This window comes from Sprattus sprattus, assembly GCF_963457725.1.
Source record: "Sprattus sprattus genome assembly, chromosome: 15".
NCBI classification, from domain to species: Eukaryota; Metazoa; Chordata; class Actinopteri; order Clupeiformes; family Clupeidae; genus Sprattus; species Sprattus sprattus.
In genome coordinates, this window is record NC_137913.1 from 15,748,639 (window position 1) to 15,771,563 (window position 22,925).

The 22,925-nt window shown below is 46.2% G+C and overlaps 1 protein-coding gene across 1 annotated transcript in view; it reads left to right on the plus strand.

Moving 5' to 3' along the window:
• The window catches only part of LOC308376675 (transmembrane protein 132C), a gene marked incomplete at both ends in the record, with an annotated part of 164,422 nt that overhangs the window by 36,092 nt on the left and 105,405 nt on the right, over positions 1 to 22,925 (plus strand). The window contains one exon of the mRNA XM_080853113.1: positions 20,506 to 21,439. Coding sequence (XP_080709239.1) covers positions 20,506 to 21,439 — 934 coding nt within the window. The remainder of the gene's footprint in view (positions 1 to 20,505; positions 21,440 to 22,925) is intronic.

Genomic DNA, 22,925 nt, shown 5'->3' on the forward strand with positions numbered 1-22,925 from the left:
AGCGGTTCAAGTAGGCTCGGCAGAAAGATTGGAATGAACGGTTCTGTTGTTTGTAAAGGGTTATCGGTATGTTTTTCATAGTCACCTGATGCTACTATACATAATTTGTATTAATTTAGAAATAATAATAATGAACGGGCCGCTTTAATTATTTAACTCTTTAACAAATTAATTTGACTTTTAGTATGTTTACAGACCAGTCTTCACTGCATACTGCAATTAATTCAGAAATAATTAGATAACATGTTATAGAATGTTATAGAATTTAATAGAAATTATGTTCGTAGTATAATTCTACAAGACTAAATACACAGAAAACAAAAACCCCTAGCTCAGTCCACCATTTCATTACGGATCTTTGCTTGTTAACATAATGTTGAAGTGGGTCAATACAGTAACTCCTCGAATCATTCTCGCGCAAAATGTAATTCCCTCTTAGTCGTTCGGCTCATCCACGCGCTCGATACACAAAACACATTCATCGCCACGCCGGGCAGACTAGTCACCGGTCCGAGTATTTTCTCAGCGGTCTTGGTGCTCTTTGTTCGGGCATTATCACGCTTCATTACAGAAGACCCAAGGAGCAGCGAGACCGTGGTTTCTGCGTTTAGCAATCATTAGTGTCCTTAGCGGTGGCGGCCATGTCATGTCTAGAGGCTGTGGCGAGTCCAATGAGCCATTTAAAGAGGGTCAGCGGCTTCCTCGCTCCGGGCGAATGTTAACAGGGTGGGGGAATGTGGACAGAATGTGAGGGAAAGCCCATTAAATGCCCCATTGATTGCATGTGCAGCTACGGCAGAGGAACTAAAGACAACCAAAAGGAGGGGTGGTGGGGGGTTGGGGTGTAGGTGAATGTATCTTTTGCAGTTGTTTTTTTGGGACTCAACACACATTCAGACAAGTGAAATTATACAAATGAAAACACTCCTTTGAAGCACACTTACCCACAGTGATATAAACAATCATGCACTCACACTCAAACACTCACTTATGCACACACATACAAACACACACACACACACTCACACGCACATATCTGTGCACATAGAAAAAACCCAGAGACTTTCATGCAGCCATATGCATGTAAACGCTAGTCACACGCTGTAGATATAGTCACACATAAAGACAAGCACACTTAGCAAACACATACACAGATATGCAAATGTAAATGACACATTGACTTACACACGGCCTTGCATTTATGCATATACATGCCATCTACATGCTGTACACACTCTCTCTCTGCCTCTCTCTCTCACACTCAAACACATTCAGACACACATCCACAAGCATGTCTTCTCGCTCTGCATGTGGCTTGCCATCACGTGCAATAACTCACCAGCAGAAGGCCCACCGATGCACCAGACATACAGTCCTGCAGTCGGCCACCCAGTCTGCAGCAGTCTATTGACAAATACTTTCCATTAAGGAAAGGTTAATCTCATTTAACAGGCAGGAATGGAAAGGTCCTCTCAAAGCTCTAAGCATGACAGATGAGTGGGAGGAGCATGAGATGGCCCTGTGGAAACGCTGGATGTTTAGTGGGTAATGTGTGTGTGTGTGTGTGTGTGTGTGTGTGTGTGTGTGTGTGTGTGTGTGTGTGTGTGTGTGTGTGTGTGTATGTGTGTGGGTGTGTGTGTATGTGTGTGGGTGTGGGTGTGGGTGTTTGTGTGGGTGTGTGTTAGTGGCAATGTTGTGCTCATGCCAGTACTATAACAGGATCAGCAGCCATAAAATGGTTTGTAATGCCACAAATCACAACTCTTGAGAGTTTGCCTCCCTGACTTTTACATGCCAAGAAATAATTGTTGTGTGTGTGTGAGAGAGAGAGAGAGAGAAAGGGAGAGAGAGAGAGAGAGAGAGAGAGAGAAAGAGACGGTGAGGGAGACAGAGAAATGAGAATAAGAGATGGACAAACAGAAAGAAAGAAAAGAGGTCAAGATAGTGGGGGGGGGGCTTCCGGTTTGGGATATGTAGTGACAAGACGTGTGAACGAGTGTCTCCTGAAACTTTACATTTAAATACCTAAAGAAACTCCCTAATATACCTACTGGAGTCGAGTAAATAGTTGGAGTTGATTATTTACTTTCATTGTTACCAAAATTACCCGTTTAGAACATGCCAAACTCTCAAAAAACGAAAGGGGATACAGAGCCGAAATCAACCCTTAGTGGCAAAGTGGCTAAAATGGCGACGGCTACAGCTAGTAGCGATAACGAACTTGCTCTGATGCTCACAGCAGAAATGGAAAAGCAACGTGAAAATCTCAAAGAAGACATGGCTACTCTCATCCAAGCCTCTCTGGCGCCTATACAGTCGGCTATAGCTGGTTTTCGGGAAATGGTGGACACACTAGGACAAAGGGTTACATCTGTGGAGATCACTGCAGGCGAGAACTTTCAAACGCTCTCTGAACTGGAGAAAGCCTTCTCTGAACTACAGGCTGTGAATGCTACACTGGTAGACCGCTTCGATGACCTGGAGAACCGTTCTCGGAGAGCAAACCTCCGCATAGTTAATTTGCCAGAGAGTAGTGAACCCAACGGTGATATGATAACTTTTATTTCCACGCTATTAAAAGACACGATGGGGAACCAGGTGTTTGCCACACCGCCTGAACTGGACCGGGCACATCGTGCTCTAATGCAGAAACCCAAAGATGGCCAGTCACCTCGAGCTATCATTGTTGCTTTCCACAGATATCAAGACCGGGAGAGAGCACTACGCTGGGCTAGGCAGAACGCGATGCAGTATAAGGGACATACATTGAGGCTATATCCTGACCTTAGTGCCAACCTCTCTAGGAAACGTGCGGCTTACAAGACCGTCAAATCAGCTCTGTATCAGAAGGGCATTCAATTCAGGCTTCTCTACCCTGCGCGCCTAAGAGTGACATATGGAGGGGAAACGCTGATGTTTGAGACACCATCGGCCGCTGAGACGTTTTACGCTCGGAAGATTGAGAGGAAGGCCAACACTACTAGTCCTGAGCTTGAGAGCTAGCTGAACACTTGCTATCCAATGACGTCGGGTAAAGTAACAGGCACGGTTAACTCAGTGTAGCATACTTCTTGACTAGCAAACGTTATCATACTTTTACCGTTGCCATTTCAAGGCATTTGGATTTGTTATTTTACTAAGGCATGTTTGAATGTTATTTCATATGGCGGAATACTGGACATTGATTAATGTTTGGAGTTTATTGGTTTAATTAATATTCAGGAGATCTCGAAAGCAAAGTTTAGATGATTAAGGTGAATTGTTGGAAGTGTTCAGAAAGGGGACGAATCCTGCGTGCTGCCAGTTTGGCAGAGAAAAGGAATGTTCTGGGGATCATGGGGCTAATGGCTGGACCTTTTTTCTTTTCTATATTTACTGTCAATGTTTGGGATTTTATTACGGTTCTTCTGTTGAGGAAGGGAGGCGTGACATGTACACGGTTATATATGAACAAAACGAGTCATGAACACTACATTCATAACTTTGCTGTGTGGCTATGACTAACAGTTTACAGGGTGGAGGCGGGGGGTCAACGATCAGGTTTACATCATGGAATGTTAAAGGGCTCAACAGTCCAGTTAAGAGATCTAAAATATTTACTCACCTTAAAAATTTAAAAGCTGATATTATTTTTCTTCAAGAAACTCACCTACGTAATTCGGATCAACTACGTTTAAAAAAACAATGGGTAGGGCAAATCTTTCACTCCGGGTTCAATTCTAAAGCAAGAGGAACAGCAATAATACTACATAAGAAAATTCAGTTTACCCCCTCTAATGTTATATCTGATTCACAAGGCCGTTATGTTATAGTCTCTGGTCAACTTTTCCATACACCTGTTCTACTAGTGAACCTGTACGCTCCTAACTGGGATGATGTGGGGTTTGTGCAACAACTTATTTGCAAATTGCCAGATCTAAATCATAATTTTTTGATTTTAGGGGGTGACTTTAACTGTGTCATGGACCCAAACCTAGATAGATCCAACCCTAAAGTACATACACTATCGAAAATGGCCAGTACATTTTTAGATTTTTTTGGTCATGCAGCATGTGTAGATCCTTGGCGGATATTGAATCCTCAGGGCAAAACTTTTTCATTTTTTTCTAACGTCCACCATTCATACTCGAGAATTGATTACTTTTTTATAGATGAAAAACTGATGAGCTCATTGGAGAAGGTTGAATACGGTGCTATTGTAGAATCAGACCATGCCCCTGTACTTATGGATCTGTCTTTCAACCACATCTACACTAGTCGTCCTCAGTGGCGCTTTAATACTACATTGTTGTCAGATGAGATGTTCTGCAATTTAATCTCTATAGCCATCAATGATTTTTTGGAAACTAATAGGACAGACTCAGTTTCTCCGTCGCTACTCTGGGAAACACTTAAAGTTGTAATCAGAGGGGAAATAATAGCATATTCAGCCTATCAGAATAAAGAGAGAAAAAGAAAAAAACAACAGTTAATGGACTCAATATTTGATCTAGATAGGAAGTGTTCTACATCTCCAAGTCCACTACTCTACAAAGAGAGAATAGATCTTCAAACTCAGTATAATTTACTTTCCACTTCAGAAACAGAGCAACTTATTATGCGATCACGGGGGATGTTCTATGAACATGGTGAAAAGGCAGGCCGGCTTCTGGCGCACCAACTAAAATCTAAATCTGCATCACAACATATTTCTCAAATTGAAGATACAACAGGAAAGCTGACCACAGACCCTTTAATAATTAATGATATCTTTCAAAAATACTATTTTGATTTGTATAAGTCAGAATCGTTTAAAGACACATCATTGTTTTTGAACTATTTTGATAAAATACAAGTTCCCACCCTATCTGATGACCAAAAGGAGCGATTAGATGAACCACTGAGCCTTGGAGAGGTTACCTTTGCCATCTCTGCCATGCAAAGCGGGAAGGCCCCAGGGCCTTCGGGCTTCCCTATTGACTTTTTTAAGAAGTTTTCTGATCAGCTGGCCCCCCTACTGTTAGATATGTTTAACCACTCCTTGTCCCAAGGTAAATTGCCAAGATCCCTTACTGAGGCGTCCATTACACTTTTGTTGAAACCCGGTAGGGATGCGTCTAAATGTGGTTCATACCGACCAGTGTCGCTGTTAAATTCTGATTTTAAAATACTTTCTAAACTGTTAGCTATGCGATTGGAGACACCCTTGCCATACCTGATTTCAACCGACCAGACAGGCTTCATTAGAGGGCGGCATTTATTTTCTAATGTGCGGCGTCTTTTGAATGTACTTTACAGCCCTTCACCGGACGTCGTACCAGAAGTTGTGGTTTCATTAGATGCAGAAAAGGCATTCGATCGGGTGGAATGGGATTATCTCTTTTTTGCTTTAAAACAATTTGGTTTTGGTAAAATATTTAGCCAGTGGGTCCGACTTCTTTATTTTTCCCCACAAGCATCAGTGGTCACAAACCAGCGGCGTTCACAAAGTTTTAATTTAGCTAGAGGTACTAGACAAGGTTGCCCACTTAGTCCACTTTTATTTACAATAGCAATAGAGCCATTATCCCTTGCCCTAAAATCTGCACCTTCAATACGGGGTATTCCCAGATGGGGAGTGGAAAATAAGCTATCCCTTTATGCGGATGACATGTTGCTTTTCATATCAGACCCACTATCAAGTATCAATGACATACTTTCACTGCTGCACACTTTTGGACAGATCTCTGGCTACAAACTTAATTTATCAAAAAGTGAATGTTTACCTGTAAATAAATCAGCGATGAAAATCCCAGATCATGCCTTACCATTTCATATATCAAGGTCAGGTTTTAAATATCTGGGCATTAAAATAACTCCTGCCTTCAAAGATCTTTATGATGGGAACTTTGCCCCACTTATGGTTAAACTTAAATCAGACTTGCAAAGGTGGGATATCTTACATTTGACCTTAGCTGGCAGAGTGAACTGTGTCAAAATGAATATATTACCAAGGTTTCTATTTTTGTTTCAATGTCTTCCTATTTTCTTATCAAAATCTTTTTTCCATCAGATGGATAAATTAATTTCAAAATTCATATGGAATGGTAAGACCCCTAGGATAGGTAGAGAGTTACTCCAGCGACCAAGAGCTGTAGGTGGGTTGGCCCTCCCTAATTTTAGGAGCTATTACTGGGCAGCAAACATCCACAAAATAACGTATTGGGTGCAATCTCCAGATACAGACTGGTGTGAGTTAGAGTGCAGGTCATGTATATCGACCTCTTTACATGCTCTGGTTTCAGCTAGCCTTCCTGTCAAGATTTTACAGTTTACATCTAACCCGGTGGTCATCTCCACTCTAAGAATATGGACTCAGTTTAGATGGCATACTAACACGAGGGGAACACTTTTGATTCAGAGCCCGCTGTGTAATAATCACACGTTTTTACCAGCCAAATTAGACCAGACCTTTGCAGGGTGGCATAGGAAAGGGATCCAAAGATTTAGTGATCTTTACAAGGATGGGATATTCTCTAGCTTTAATGATTTAAGTTCCAAATATGACCTTCAACAAACTGACCTATTTCGTTACTTTCAAGCCCGCCAATTTGCTAAAAGCCATAGCTCACAATTCCCGGCTCTCCCAAAGAAGTCCTTGGTGGATTCACTTCTGGAAGTTCATTTTTGGTTGAAAGGTTTCACAGCACACTCCTACTCGTTAATTATGTCACTTAATGATGTTAAGATAGACAAGATCAAAAATGCATGGGAAAAGGAACTTGGTATTGAAATTTCAGAAGATGTATGGACTAATGCTCTAACAAGAGTGAACAACAGCACTTCCTGTGCAAGACTGGGTTTAATTCAATTCAAGGTTGTACATCGCCTACACTGGTGTAGAGCTAAAATATCCTCATTCTATCCTAAAGTAGATAACAAATGTGTACGATGTCATGTTAATGTAGCTGACTTGACACATATGTTTTGGTCATGCCATACACTTGCAGGATACTGGTCAACTATATTCGATGTATTGTCTGAAGTTCTTGGGACGACTTTAGAACCATGCCCTATGATTGCCATATTTGGTGTACCAGATGAAGAAACACACTTCACACGAAAACAACTCAACATCATAGCATTTGTATCTTTACTGGCTCGTAGGCTAATTTTACTTCTTTGGAAATCAAACCTCCCACCCACTGCAGCACAATGGCTTAAAGACGTAATGATGTTTTTACATTTAGAGAAGATAAAATTTACAATAAGAGGTTCTAACAAATTCCTCTCAGTGTGGGGCTCTCTATTGACATATTTTAGTAACCTCCAAGCCCTACCGGGGTAGTATGTGGACATCCTGGTTGACTCCAGAGGAGTGACTGCCCCCCTCTATATTCAAGTAACTTTAGATAGAGCCTAAACATCTGGCTATAGTTTCCACTATGGTGTTTCATGATACAGTTTTGAGAGCGTGCCATCCTTCACGGAAATCGTATGTGTGTATTCCTGTTGCAATTCCGAATATACTTTTCCTTTACAATTGTCTGTATTGTTACATTTTATTTTCTTATTTAGTCCAGTCGGGGTGGGATGGGGTGGGCTGGGAGGGGGGTGTTTTATGTGTAAGAAAAAGAAAAAACTCATGTAACTGTACTGATGTGTATCTGTTTATAATCTATATTTCTCAATAAAAAGAGGTTTAAAAAAAAAAAAGATAGTGGGGGGGGGGGGGGATGCTTGCGGGGATCACTGGAGCGTGAATGTTGTTGGACAGTATTGAATGGCCGGAGGCGTGATAAGTTTTCATATTTGGGTGACAGCGGTGTGTGCCGGTGGGCATTAATCAAGCGCTGTCACCTGCCAGGCCGCTGGATGGACGCTAAATCAATGGCGTGACATTGAGCTCCATATTTCTGCTCAGCTCCAGCTGTTTATCCTGCACATCGGCCCTCTCCCCCTTCTCACCGCTCGCTCTCTCCTCCTAAATCCCTCTCTCTCTTTACTTATGTCTACTTCTAAATTGTGCTTATAGTCCTCTGCTTTCATGGAGGGGTGGTTTAAATTACAGTGAAAAATGTCACCAGGGCATACTGTAGACGGGGGTAGCTTTTTTAGAACGTGTTCCTGTGGTTTGCTACAGCCTTGCGATCCTATGAGCATCAAGGGCATGGGTCTGATACCCCAGGGAGAACACATACTCCTACCTGAACCCTACTCTCCTTTGGATGAAAGCGTCTGCTCAATGAGTACATGATAAAAGATGTATGCTGAAAGTTTTGGATGTCCACAGGCTCCAGAGGTTTCTTGGCCCAACCATCCTCCTTCTCCCGACCTTGTCCTCCCACCATCTTTCCCCCCTACTTTTGCCCTCTCCCTGTCTCTCTCTCTCTCTTTCTTTCTTTTCTTCTCTCTCCACCTCTCCTCTTCTCCTCTACCCATATCCCCAGTGGGATCGCAGCTGATCCTGTCAAATGACATTCTTGATGGCATTTGTATGTCTCACTCCTCTGGAGAAGGTCACCTCCAGCTCGGTCACAGAGCTTAGGAGTGTTAAATGCCCGCTTCATTTACCCTCTGCTGCTCCTCCCTAGGCCTGCTACCAATCCCCTCCCCCCCGCCCCCCCCCCCCCCCCCCCCCTCCACCCCGCTTCCGGGAGGGTTGTGCAAAGGTGGCTGGTGTTTTTGGAAGTTGCTTATCTGAAGTGACGAGTTAATATTCTTTCACTGTCTTCTCTCTCTCTCTGGCTCTCTCTCCCTCTGTATCTGTGCCTATTGTTTGGTACCTAGGATTATCTTTGTCGTACACATTTTCTTTGATGTGTCTTCCGTCCCCGGTCTGTCCGTGCCTGCCATGCCAGTCACGCTGTAGAGAAAGGCTATTGAAAGCCAGAGGAGCTGGATGGTACACCTGAATGTAAACGCAAAATATTCACTGGGTGGACTGTGGTCATTAAAGTGATTGGTGCAGATATTGGCCACACTAATGGAACTTTTTACTATATTCTTTTAAGTGCTTGCAGGGAGAAGTGTGTGTTGTGTTTGTATGCGCATGTGCATGTTTGAGTATTTGTGTGTGTGCGTGTATGTGTGTGTCTGTGTGTGTCTGTGTATGTGTGTGTGTGTAGGTGTATGTGTGGACTTGTGAAAAAGAGAGCGAGAGTATGTGTGTGCGTGTTTGTGACTGTGGGTTTGTCTAAGGGGAAGACAGTATACCTGTATTTGTTTGCACATATGAGCCTCATTCTGTGTGTGTATGTGTGCGCATTCGTTGCTCTGTGTGTGTGTGTGTGTGTGTGTGTGTGTGTGTGTGTGTGAGAGAGAGAGAGAGAGAGAGACTCATGCAGGCTCTTGTCACCTGGCCCAATGGCGTAGTGCTGCTGTCACCTCCTCTGTCACCTCCTCTGGCCCATGCTGTCACCTCCTGTTCGGGCATTAGGGACATGCCAAAGAGCCTGGTGGCAGCCTCTCATACACTCAGCACTCTCTTTGCTGCTCAAAGCAAGGAGAGAGAGAGAGAAAGAAAGAGAGCGAGAGAGAGAGAGAGAAACAGAGGATGAGAAACAGAGAGCGCAAAAGAGAGAGAGAAATAGAGAAAGAGAGAGAGACAAACAGAGGGAGAGAGAGAAATAGAGAGAGAGCGAGAGAGAAAAAAGGAGAGGGAGAGAAGCAGAGTGCCCTCCGCAGTCATGCTCTTAGAGGTTGCCATACTTTCCCAAAACTAATGGAAATGCTCTTAATTTTCCTTGGTTTATGTTAACCTTGGGCAAACAGGGCTGTGGCAGAACATCACATCTAGATCATTACTTGTCCTTGTACTTAGGATGACAACATGTAATCGCTCAAGTGCACTCAGTCCATTTATGGGGCATGATCTCATGTTTTTTTTTTAAGATGGCTTGTGTTGTGTTCAATGAACAAGCACACCTTGATTGACATCTGCTGTGCGAGGCTTATGTAAACACAAGCACACCTTCAGCACCATTCTCATAGTTGCGTAATTCAACCACAGAGGGAAAGGTGAATAGACTCTTTTTTTGTAACGCATCTGGGCCTTGGGCGTATGTACAGTATGTGTGTGTTTGTTCATGTGTGTGTGTGTGTGTGTGTGTGTGTGTGTGTGTGTTTCGCAGCTAATCCGTTCATTCTCTTCTACTTTCTATTGAAAGGCGTTGCTCTCCCTTGTGAGTCTGCCTTCGTGATTGTGCCATTGGCACTGCGCTAGAGAATATATGCCACTGTGAAAACACTTTCATTACAGGCTCAGCTGAAAGCAACTGACAAGCAGACTGAATGTTAAGATATTTATGTTTATTCCTCTGGGTTAAACAAGGCCTCCATGTCCAGGACATTAACTGTAAATCACGATAATTCCATGTATCGAGATATGGTTAAGCAAGCCTAGGTCCAATAACTCATTTTAATTAAGATTCGCGGGCCTCCGGGAGCCATCATCCAAGTTGTTTGAACACTCTGTTTACATCGCACACAAATTATTCATCTTGTTCTTTGTTGTGAGGTGGTTACAAAAAAAACCCATTACTGTTGATTTAGCCCAGGCTCATTTTAGTCGCTGAACATTTCCCATAAGAGTGCAGCTTGCATGGGCAGCCTCTGGCTTATTCTAAGCGGTGTTTCCCATGGAGCACTCCCCCCCAAACCCTCCCCCGAAAAGCCTCCAGCGTGTTCCTGGGACTATTATCGTGCTCTGCTGCATGAATGAGAACACCCCTCGTGTTTCCACCCTCCTGTAGTAGCTCAATAATTAATCACAGCCCGTGCCATGTGGTCATGCACGCGGCGTGTTATTTCTACCCATGCACTGGAAGCAACTTCCACCAGTGCGGAGGAACCGGTAGAATACATGTGTGTCACGGTGTATGTCTGTTCAAGCGTGGGTGAGTGCTGATGTCAGTTTCTTAGCTGAGTGCAACTGGACAGTTAGCATTTAGCCTCTGCAAGGATGACTTGTAAGGTCGTAAGAATTTATGCTAGGTCAGAAGCAGCAGAGGTAGGCTGTATATGTAAAATGGTGTAACTGTTGAACCAAAAAAGAAATGCTGAATGATTGGGGGGAAGGGTGGGGGGCAATTCAACTTTCTACCAAATGAAATACAGGAAACAGCAAAATGATGATTTTATCATCTTGTCTATAGCAGCAGAATTGGTTGGACATTAGCCAATTATATATATAAGGATAGCTCTCTTTTCTTTCAGATTTAGAGTTCGACTTCATAGTAACTTATACAGTAGTATAATTGAATGCTTTAAACATGTTTTACATTCCACTGGCTACCTAGCTGACAAGCGAACTATATCTGTTTTTTGTCTGTTTGTTTTGTCAGCAATGTTGTTCTGACACATAGAAACAAACCACTGGTGGTGAAAATATCACTAAAAAACATGACCAGGCATTAGCCTGTCAGCAAATTGTTGTTTGTGTTTTAAGCCAATGACCGTACTCTTCATGATTACTACTGCATCCATCATGTCTACAGCAATTGCATTACATCCATTTTCCAAAATAATTATACATCAGGTGCAAAGGGTAGAATCTAGACAACAGAGAGGACATATGACAAAAATCAGATATGCAACCAAAGGCTCCACAGTGGCAGTTCCATGTGTTCCACCGATGGTTCCATCTGTTAGAGTGGAAATGTTTTAAGAAGCTATTCAGTCCGCCTGGTATCAGCCGAGAACCTGTAGACAGCACTGGCTGATGCAGCTGTTAACATCGTTAGCATCCAACCTGCTAATACGAGGGAGTGTTGTTTGAGTTCTTAGTTAGTATTGGCATGTGTTTGCAGAGGGTATGTCAGGGTGTCGGGGAAGGCCGCGGGGCAAGTGGATGCAGCAGATCGTGTGCCTGTGATGTTGTGTCATGGTGCATCGGCCTCGGCACCTTTGCAGTGACTGTGGCAGGACCTAAGGGCACCAGAGGGTGCCCGTGCAGAAGAGTGTCCTCTCAGGAGTCATCACCGATCGTTGGCTGCGTCAACAGCTGGGCCAGTATCTGCTCGCTGGCCCCCATATTCCCATCCCCATGTCTGTCCCCCCGCATCCACCATCAACACATCTGCTAGTGTTTCTATCTTCCATCTTGCTCCCTTCTGAGCCCTCCGTAGCTCAGCTGCGGAGAGTATGGCCGAACATCTATCTCTGGGGAAGCTTTCTGTTGATGTATGATGAAAGTATGTCCATGATGTTTCTGGTAGTGAGTTTGGTGTGGAGTCTATGATGTTGGCTGCAGACCTTCTCAGGTTTAACCATGGTAATACCATGGGTTCTCTTAAAACAATACTTGTGTTTCACCTCAGTCTAGATAAAGGTCTGAACGATCTCTTAGATGAATGCACATATACAATAGATAGGAGGTAGTGCACTGCGTGGTTATTCAGGTTTCTGTATTGCGATGGTTATGTATTTCCATGTTAAAGTAATGAGTCATGTTAAGGAGGGTAAGTGTATTTCTCCGAGGATTACCTCTCTGTTTTCCGTTTTCAGACAGACTGATAAAAGCTTCCCCTGATCAATTCTGATCTTGGCAGATGAGTAATACCTTGGAGGAATGGAAAGTGTTCTAAAGAAATGAGAAAATGTATTGGATTAACATTTCAACAAAAGTAGCACAGATAACATAGCTAGGTTTTATTGATGCACTCTAGTAGGAGAAAAAAAAAAGAAATCTTTTAAGGGGAGAATACCTCCTGCCCTGTATATGTTCCAATGGGCCAGGCATGAGATTCATCAGCATTTAGAAGGTAATTGAACTTGTCTCTCTGCTGTAGCCCGTTTTGTCTGGAGAGCGGCGCTGACTGTTGTGATTGATAGGTTTGTGAATTACTGTTCTTCTTCAACAAGTACTACCCATCTCACTCCTCTTGTCCGGGGCTCTTTAAAAGAGTCTGAGGCGGAACGGCTCCCCGAGGCGCTCTGGCTGATGCGTGTGACTGCCTCGCCTCGCCTCGCCTCGCCTGAGGGAGAGTGAAAAAGAGAGAGAGAGAGACAGAAAGAGGCTGGAGTGTGTCCGACTCTTTCTGTGGCTCCGCTAAAGAGCATATGCCACTTCAGCGTGTCCTTCACTCCTGCTCCTAATGGGGACTATTATCACGAGCGGACCTGCTTGCTAATACGAGATCTGTCCTGTTAGCTGGTAAGGGCAGATGCTAGTAGCGTCAAGGACATGGGAGTTTGTCCCCCGTATAACACCGGTAGTGACATATTCTCCCTGAGTCATTTTGAATAATAGTATCTGAACAAATGCAAGAAACAGCAGCTACGATATACTTGAGGATGCAAAATCTACTCTAAGAAGACAAATATTCCCTGCTTGAATTGTAAAATGAATCAGTAAAACTAGATTATATAATTCAGGAGGACACCTTCTGTGCTACTAGTCTGTGCCTGTGTCCGAGGCTGCCAGCGTGGGATCAGCCATATCACTGACTGGCCCCCCTAGGCTGCACAAGTATTTTTTCTCACTGACTTTGCACAAAGACACACAGTCATAACAGGGAGCCTGGGGCCGATGGGGGACCTGCCGAGATGTCACAAGTCATTTTTCACTTGACCCTTTCAAGTGCTGCTGGAGTTGCCCTCTTCTGTTACCAGTGCGCTCGCCTCTAACTGCTGTTGCCACTGCCACCACCATGACCACTGCTACTGCTGCGACTGATACTATTGATGCGACTGCTGCTGCTCCTACTGCTCCTACTGCTGCGACTGCTCCTACTGCTCCTACTGCTCCTACTGCTGCGACTGCGATTGCTACTGCAACAGCTGCGATTGCTACTGCTGCAACTGCTACTGCTACTGCGACTGCTGCTGCAACTGCTACTGTGGCTGCTACTGCTGTGACTGCTGCAACTGATACTGCTACTGCTGAGTTTCTTCAAACTTGGAAGCATAAGTTATTCTTCTCTTCCTCCTGCTGAGGAAGGGCTGGTGGTGAGAGACATCTTGGGTTATGTTGTCGGGAGTTGAGGCCCATTCTCCTAAGCTCCCTGTGCTGTGGGAACCAACCTGCAGTAGCAGAAGGACATTGTCAATCTTAAATTGCTTTTTCACACCCTTCTGACCACTGGAAGGCCGTGTCCTGCGTGAGTTTGTGTGTGTCTGTGTGTGAGAGAGAGAGTGAGAGAATGTGTGTTTGCATGTGCTTTTTTGTGTGTATGTGTGTGTTTAAGTGTGTCAATTTTTGTGTGTGAGACAGAGTTGTTCCCTGGATGCCACAGAGGCCCCCTCTCTGCTTTCACCTGTCACCTTTCGCAGTGACACGTTTCAAATGTGGACCGTCACCTCAGGTTCATGGCCAGGATTTCAAGAATACGCAAACACAGTGCAATCTCCACATTCTTAATGCGCATTGGCGTTCTGCTGCGTTCCAGAATAAGTATCGATGAATCACACTGGTATTTGCTGATGCTCTTCAGATGTTATGCTCAAGGCTACAGTCATATTCACTCACTCTCTGTTCAAAGTCTGGCTCAGCACTTTCAGCCTTTGCAGCATTGTAACGGATTGTCATTGTTTGTGGTATGAGGAGGCTGACGGGCAGAAATCCTTGTCCCAGTAGACTGGAAACTTGTAGTGTTGTCATACTTTTTTGTTAAGAAGCGATTGGTCAAAGACAGTATTTTTACAGTGATATCCATTAAGGCTATGAGTCTGGCAATCCATCTAAATGGAAGCCTTGATACTATAAATCCCCAAAAACTCTTAAAAATAGCCATCTCTGGTCTTTCTTAAAATGCTCCCTGATTCAATACATCTTTAACAATAGGTCTGAGGACATCTTTTTTTTGGATGCCTTTCCAGTGATTTCCGGAGCTCACCTCCCTCCATGTGGAATGTTTGATATTCACGCGTGTTGCTATCGAGACCGGGAGGCTCTCTCTAAAAGCCTCGAACAATAGGGGAGCCGGCCGAGGCAGAAGGGACTCCAGACTTGGCAGGACTCTGCGTCGTGGGCGTAAATCCCTAATGATGCCAGCCACCCTCCTTGATGGATGTCCTTAAGTGTGTTTGCACAGCAAATTTTAATCGATTCCTAAATGTTAAATTGGGCTCCGGATCAATGTGCTTAAGATTTAGTCGATCAAAGCATCAAAGCGCCAAGCGCCATGAGACCTCCAGGTTATCACAGACAATTTTCCACTCTCCCTCTCTGTCAGTCTGTCTGTCTCTCTCTGTCTCTCTGTCTCTCTCTCTCCCACTGCCTCTACCTCCCCTCCCTCCTTTTTTCCTCGCTGTCTTTTTAGACGAGTGTGGTGAACAGGAGAGGCCCGGGCGACTTGGCTCTGTCTACACTGCCTACATCTGGTCCCCTCCCCCCCTCTCCATCCCCCCCACCCAAAAGGGCTCCGTGTCTTGCTGCCAGAGAACACGTGCCAGGCCTGCCAGCTCGTGCCAGGTTCAGGACAGTCACATAGTTAGTGCCAGGCTGCCAAGGTTGTTTCTTTTGTATCTTAGCCGACTCGGTTTTTTTTAGTTGTTTCTGTTGTTGTTAGAAAACATCAACAAATCTATTGAGAGGAGCTAAGGAAGGAGGAGCTAAAATGGGCGGGTCCAATGTGGGAGGGGTCAATATGGGAGGGGTCAATATGGGAGGGGCTTAGGTGAAAGGCTCACCTCGCTATGAGAAAGCGTGTCAAGCAGCAGATAGCCTATGAAGTTCTTATGATCATCTTGGGCCTCTGTCTCTAGTCTGAGTGCCTGAGTTGCAGGCCGACCTCTTCTGCACCTGAGCCAGCGACCCTGACATCTCCATGCATATTTATGTGTTTGTATGACATTTCATTGTCATTTGAATGCAGTCTGTAACGCTGTGATAAAGCTTCCATATCCATTTCTATTGATAGCCATCGGCAACCAACGGCAATCATTTTGACCACCCAGACCTTGGCATTTTAAGTCAGTGAATGCATACTCTTTTGATAGATATATAATTCCCATCCTATCTGTAGTGTGCTATTGCATAGGGCACATCCTATGCAATATATGCTCTATCCTATTCAATCTGTCTGTGGTTCTACTTGACCTTCTACAAATTTTAGCAGTCGATGAGGCAACTGCTGGATCCAGGCACACATACGCAGACACTTGACACACACACACACACACATATACACACACATACACACACACACACACACAACACTCCCTTGTGTTTGAGTAATGTGTCACAATGACATGCTAATCAAGAGCCCAGCTAAAGTGAATAAATAGGCTAATCACTCTGCACCCAAGTGTGTGTGTGTGTGTGTGTGATAGAGAGGGAGAGAGAGATGGATACTCTACATTACACATGACATGCTAGTTGGCTTACACGCGTGCAGTTTAGCCAAAGTGATTCTGATTGGAAAGGAGTCTGGGGAATAAAGTAACTGGCCACCTTTTTATTCAACTGATTTCCTGTGGCGACGACATCATTTAACTCTTACCCTATCGTGATGGAACTAAATATGCCACAGTACTGCTCTGTGTGATACACACAACATTTTTATAAATCCAGTAAGCATCTAAAATTGATTCACACACACACACACACAGGACAAAGTGTTCTAATTAAAGGCAGATATAAAATAGCAAATTAATATACACAGTAGGCTAAATGAAGCTAAGTGAAATGAAATATAGCTAAAAAAGAATTATGCAACCCACACAAAGGCATACATTAATTAAGAACTTGAGTAGAGTGGTGAGTACCTAACAGCAAAGAAAATATGAACATGGAGGCATTAAAAAAGAACAAAGTGAGGCCTCACTGAAGGTGGAGGCTATATAAAACATTGCCCCTGATAGTTGACTCAAGTGCCATGTAAGTGGAAGATAATGAAAGCAGTGATGTTCCTGTTCCCTTTAATTCAGCCCAATTAAATATTGGTGGGAAGCTGCCTAACAGTAGGGGCATTAGCTGAGGACATGTTTGCAGATAACAGGGGGGTCATTTTGACAGATTGCTGTGAGAAAACAACCGGTCCCTCCATTACCAACGGGGTCAGAGGTCACCCGAAACGCCCCGGCACAGGAAATGGGGCCCATCCCTCAGTGGGAGGGTCAGGGACGATTAACCTGACGTGTCCATCTCTCGGTCGGTGCGGAGGGACTTGTGAGCGGGCAGAAGTTGGCCACGGAACGTGCACGCCGGGGTTCGCCAGGGTTGGGGCCGGCTGGAGTCTCTGTCAGGGGCTTTTGTTTCTGATTTCATCATCAGAGATGGTCAAGGAAGGTGGTCGTATTAGCCAAGTGTGAAAACTGTTGATCAATGAATGTTATGGTCTGTTACTTGTGTGTATTTTTGTGAAATTATAAGAATGTGTGTGTGTGTGTGTGTGTGTGTTTGTGTGTGTGTGTGATTTTGAGCATGGGGGTTAATGAGACATGTGGGAGCCATGCTGTAGTCTGCAAGTTGCACAAAACATGGGGAGTTTGAGAAAGGGGGAAAGAGAGAGAGAGAGGTGAGGTCCTGTCAGGTGTCTGTGTGTGTGTCTGTGTGAGTGTGTGTGTGTGTGTCAGAGGTGCTCAGTGTGTGCTGGGCCTCTGCAGTGAGCAGACACTCACAGAAGGCCGTTAATCATAACCCGGGGCCCCTGAGAGTGCGCTGGAAGGGTTGATGCAGCTTTGAACTGGTGCAAGGTCGTGTTTTTTTTCCTTTCTGAGATCCAGACAGATGCTGAGGAGAAGAAGAGCCAGAAGGACAAAAGCCACAGAACTCATGAGACCGAGAGAGAGGGAGGGAGAGAGGGAGGGAGGGCAGAAACTCTACACCAGATGCTCATCAATCCAAATTAACACGATCAGAGCATCAAATGTGTCTCGCTTGATCTTACAGTAGATGAATTCATTGCTTAAATGGACTCAGGTCAGCGTTGAAGTTGATGGATGATGTGGTTTGAGTCAGCTAGGTAGGGTTTCCATCAGACAACCTGTAGCCTATGAGCTAAACATCTTAGTGTTTCCAGTGAGTGCCCTCAGCCTTAACCTGCTTGAAAAACACACACAGTTCTCTGTAACTCTGAATGTGTTTCCCCTTCCACCTCCTCTTTGTGAGACGGAGAATGAGCTGGTGTGGAAGCTTACCTCATGTTCGTTTCAGGGGGAGAAAAACCTTGGGTTGGGCAGCCGAAAACAAATCAGTTGCTGGATGTGTGTGTGTGTGTTTTTTTGTTTGTGCAGAATTATGGTCCTTTTCACCCAGCCCTGAATGCTCAATAAAGAACTGGCCTTTTGTCACAGATTGATGTCCCTGCCCGCCCCGCTTTGCCATTCACTGCCGTCCCTTGCTTATTTTATTACACGTCGCTTCAATATCGCCTCCTCCAGGGGCACCGGTGGGTGTGTGTGTGTGTGTGTGGGGGGGGGGGGGGGGGGGGGGCTTTAACAAAAGGCGTTTATTTATTTTATATTTATTTTATATTTCTCTGCGTTCATCTCCGGAGTCCGCCACGGTTTGAGGGCTAGGCTTTATTGTAATTGGTTTGTCGTGTGATGGGTGCTAATGGAAACACGACGGCTGGGACTCCAAATGCTCCATCCTTCTCCCCGCAGGGGGGTGTTTTCCCTGGTAACCCCTTAGTCTCCTTTAACCTCTCAGTGTGGGTCACACACACACACACACACACACACACACACACACACACACACACACACACACCACACACACACACACACACACACACACACACACACACACAGACACGTCTTCACTCCCATGCATTCCAGGCTACATACGAGGGGTGGGAACAGCTTCTTATGACTACACTGAGTGCTTGCCATTTTGGGGAGGGTGGGGGGGTATTGTGTGTGTGTGTGTGTGTGTGTGTGTGTGTGTGTATGTGTGTGGGCGGCATGTTGGATGAATAGCTGATGGGGTCCCAGGTACCTCTGGGGAGATTATTACACATTTTAAGACTCACATCAGGGAACGCAGCACCTCCCAGAATCTTCATTATATTTTCACACATCCACTCAGTGAGACGCCGCCCCCACCCCCCTCACCAAACTCACAGACACTGGGAGCCCGGCTAAGAATCAGAAAGCGGCCTCTGTAATACACGAGGTGTGTAAGAATGGTGGCGAGACTTCGAGGAGGCTCTCTGGCCTGGTGTGTGGTATTCAGAAATGCACACCCTAAACCACCCCCCTGCCGCCATTGGGGAAAGTTTGTATTTTTTAGGGGGCATTGTGACTTTCAGAAGCCATTTCTGCACTGCATTGTGTCAGCTGTCACAGGTGTGTGTGTATATAATCACGCTGACACCCCCCAAACACAGGCCTGAACCCTTTTCCAGTCCTGTACTGCAGCATGGTGCCTGATGTGCATTAGCAGAGCAGGTGGCCTGCTCGGTGTCATGGATGGAACGTGCGGCCATCAGCTGCTTCCACTTAACATGTTATGGGTCTGAATTAACCTACTGTATGATGACCCCGGATGTGTTAAAGTGTCTGTGTACGAGCCTGCTTTGAGTTGTAGCCAACGTAGATGTACACTGTCTGTGCCCTGTGTCAGTGTATGTTGTTTTTGTAATGAGAACATTTTTAGTTTGACTTGTAATTTCAACAGCAGGTTTTGCATGATATATGATTTGAGTTTGTGTACGTCTGTGACGGAGATTCTTCCTCCTGGTTATATAACAGAGCACAGAATGTGTGTGTTCATGTGCAGTGTGTGTGTGTGTGTGCATGAGTTTGTCTGTGTGTGTGCATGTGTGTGTGCATGTGTGTGTGATGATGGAAGGAGCTCATGTGTGAGCTAATAACTGGCATCTCCCTCACCCCTTAGCTGACCCCCCCCCACCTCCTCCTGCCCCCCTCTGGCCCCTGGCCCTGTCCTGTCCAGATGGACCCCTCTCTCTCTCTTTCCCTCTTTCATTCTCTTCACTCTCTCTCTCTCTCTCTGTCGCTCTCTGTGTCTCTCTGTCTCTCACTCTCATTCCCTCTCTCTCTTGTTAGTCTGTATCGGGGCCAGGGACAGGGTGAAAGGGGGATGGAGTGAGAGAGGGTTGGGGGGTGTGGGTTGAGTGTTTTTAGTTTTAAATGCTCTCGCTCCAGCCATCATCACAAACATCTGCTTCAACCCTTCTACCCCTTCACCCACAGCTGCCACTGCCCCGGCTCACCTACCTAATCACGGGCCAGACAGCCAGGTTTAGCCCTGGGATGGAGCAGGGCAGAGGAGGATGCTTAAGGGATTGGTGGCCGGGCTCTGTCCTGTTTTAAGGCACAGATTATGATCCTACTGAATACTGCAATGTTAAGAGTTTGGGCTGTAGTGAGTCATGGTACTCACTACTCACACACACACACACACACACACACACACACACACACACGGACACACACACGGACACACACAAAGAAACCGAGGTCACTGAAGTAACAACGTGGGTTCAGAAAAAGTGCTCTGCCTCGTACTTGTGAAACTCTTGAAAGAAGTGCGGTAGAGAGTGGGTATGAAATGCTAAGCAGAACTGACAGTAATATAAGCTCCCCTCTTTCTCTTTTTCTCTCTCTCTCTCTCTCTCCTCACCCTCTGTCTCCTAGCAGCAGTGGAGTGTCGAGGAGGCGTGGAGGCGGCGCCCAAGTTTTCCTCCGCCCTGCCGACGTACCTCCCGGTTTCTTGCCAGCTCCAGGGCGCCGAGTCCTCCTTCTTCCTCCGCGAGGCCGGCCAGGAGGCCATGCGCAATGGCAGCCTGCAGACCCGCAGCGAACCCCTCTACATCCACCTGCCCGAGGCAGTGGGGCCAGCGGGTGCGCTCTCCATCAACTGCAGCTACGCCAACCTCACGGCAGAGGCCCCCGTCCCAGTTGAGCTCCTCCAGGGCTCGGCCCCGGGGTCCCCGCTGCTCCCTTCGCCCGCTCACGTCACGCCGGCCTGGAAGGTGCGGGCTCACGTGGTGGCACGCAGAGTGCCGCCTGAGCGGCCGGGGCTCCAGGTGCTCTTCTATCTGGCGGGCCGCCGGTGGGACATGGCGGAGGAGGAGGAGGAGATACGGTTGCCCTGCGTCAGGCTGCTGGCCCAGCGCGAGCCTGGTGAGGTGCCTCTCACGGCCCAGTGCCGGCTGGAAGGCAGCCTGGGGATCTGTGTCGCAGCCCTTGAGCTCCCGGCCAGCTGGTTCATCCCAGCGCAGAGCCCCCGCAGGAGGACCCAGGAGGTTGTGCCGCCCAGCGTGGAGCTGTACTACTCCGTCCTACCCGCAGAGGGCGCCGGACCCGAATGCCCCGCGCCCAAAGACCGGGGGAAGAGCCCAAGCCGGGGCTATGGGGGCGGTCTGGGGCAAAATGAGGCCCTGCAAAACGCCCAGCCACTGGGCCGGGTGGTGCTGGGCGGTGAAGAGGTGAAGGCGAGCGGCAGCCGCCTCAGGCTGGATGATAACGTGGAGATCACCGTGCCGGCGAGCCCAGTGAAGCAGGGCCAGACAGTCGGCTTCCAGATCAGCATGAGTACGGCGGCCACAGTCGAGCAGTTCACACTCAGGTAGGTTACCAGCCAGAAAGGCTCGCCTGCAGCCAATGCGCGCACATACACACACAAACACACACACACACACACACACACACACACACACACACACACACACACACACACACACAGACACACACACACACACACACACACACACACACACACGCACACACACAGACTGTACACGTAAACTCACAATGTCTCTGTCTCCTTTGTTTCTTTCACCTTGAACAGACACACATTCACACTTGCACACACTGGCAGACAGACAGACCACAAACAGTCACTGATCCTCAGTGGAACAAAGACACATAAACAAACACATACACATACACACACACAGAAAGTTGCAGGCATGCTTACACATATGCATGCACATGTGAAGATACAAGTGCACACAGAAACATTCTGGCCCCCACATATAGGTATTGTAGTTCATCCTCAGTTTATCTGCCCAGTGTTTGCTTTTCCCAGCCACGAGAGATGATTTGCATTCATTAGAGACACACAAGATGTTGGACTTTTACAGGACCATCGCTGCTAATGCCTAGAGACACTCTTGTGATTGTTCTCTGGGATTTCCTGTATGTGATTATAAGAGAGCCCTTTTGACCACATTAAGGGCCTTATCTCCAGCTACACGTGAAAGGTCTCGGTGTGGATTTCAAAAGAGTCCTGAATGATGAGTTGATGAATTAAGAGGGGGGGTTGTAACGCTGGCTAACCATGGCATAGAGACAAGCCCACCCCCAAGCGAACGCCACCAATCAGGAGGGCGTCCTTTGCCCACCTTCCCCCAGTGCCTGTTAGAGATGAGCAAAGCATACACAATCACTGCATCATTATGCTTCATGGACGGGTGCCTGCAGATACTCACAGCTTCCGCTCCACTCACATACAATAGCTTACATATCTAATCCTCTTACTTTGCTCGCTTTGCCAATTTCCTTCCTTTCGTAGCAAAAAAAAAAAAAAGAGGAAAAAAAGGGCGGCATCTTCTCATGTGACTCTCGGCAGATTTCCCCTCAACTTTCATACACTATATATACACTCAGCGATTCTCTGTGCTCAGGGTTGCCGCCAATCTGGCTAATCTCTTGCGATAGAGGCATAAGCCTCCTCTGGTAGTTTCTCAAATTAATTTTATTCCTAAGAAACATTCGCTCCGTGCCAACAACAGCCGTCAGCGTTGCCCAGGCCTGCTTGAGTGATGCTTTTAGCCGCGTGGTGTCTTGGCGGCGTCAGAGCCGTTTGGAGAAAAAAAAAATGGAGAGATCTGTAATGTGTTTTTGATCAGACAGCACACAATCTGTCTGACAGGGTTCCGGAACTGAGATGAATTGTGAAAGAAAAGCGTTTGTCACGAGAAGGAAGGGAGGAATCTGCTGAGTGCTCGGTGGCACTCAAAGGACTGACTGACTGACTGACGAAGGCCACTGGCTCAGTGGATGCAGCCGTAGTTTCCGATCGTGGGCAGACGGTAAACAGAGTGCATCAC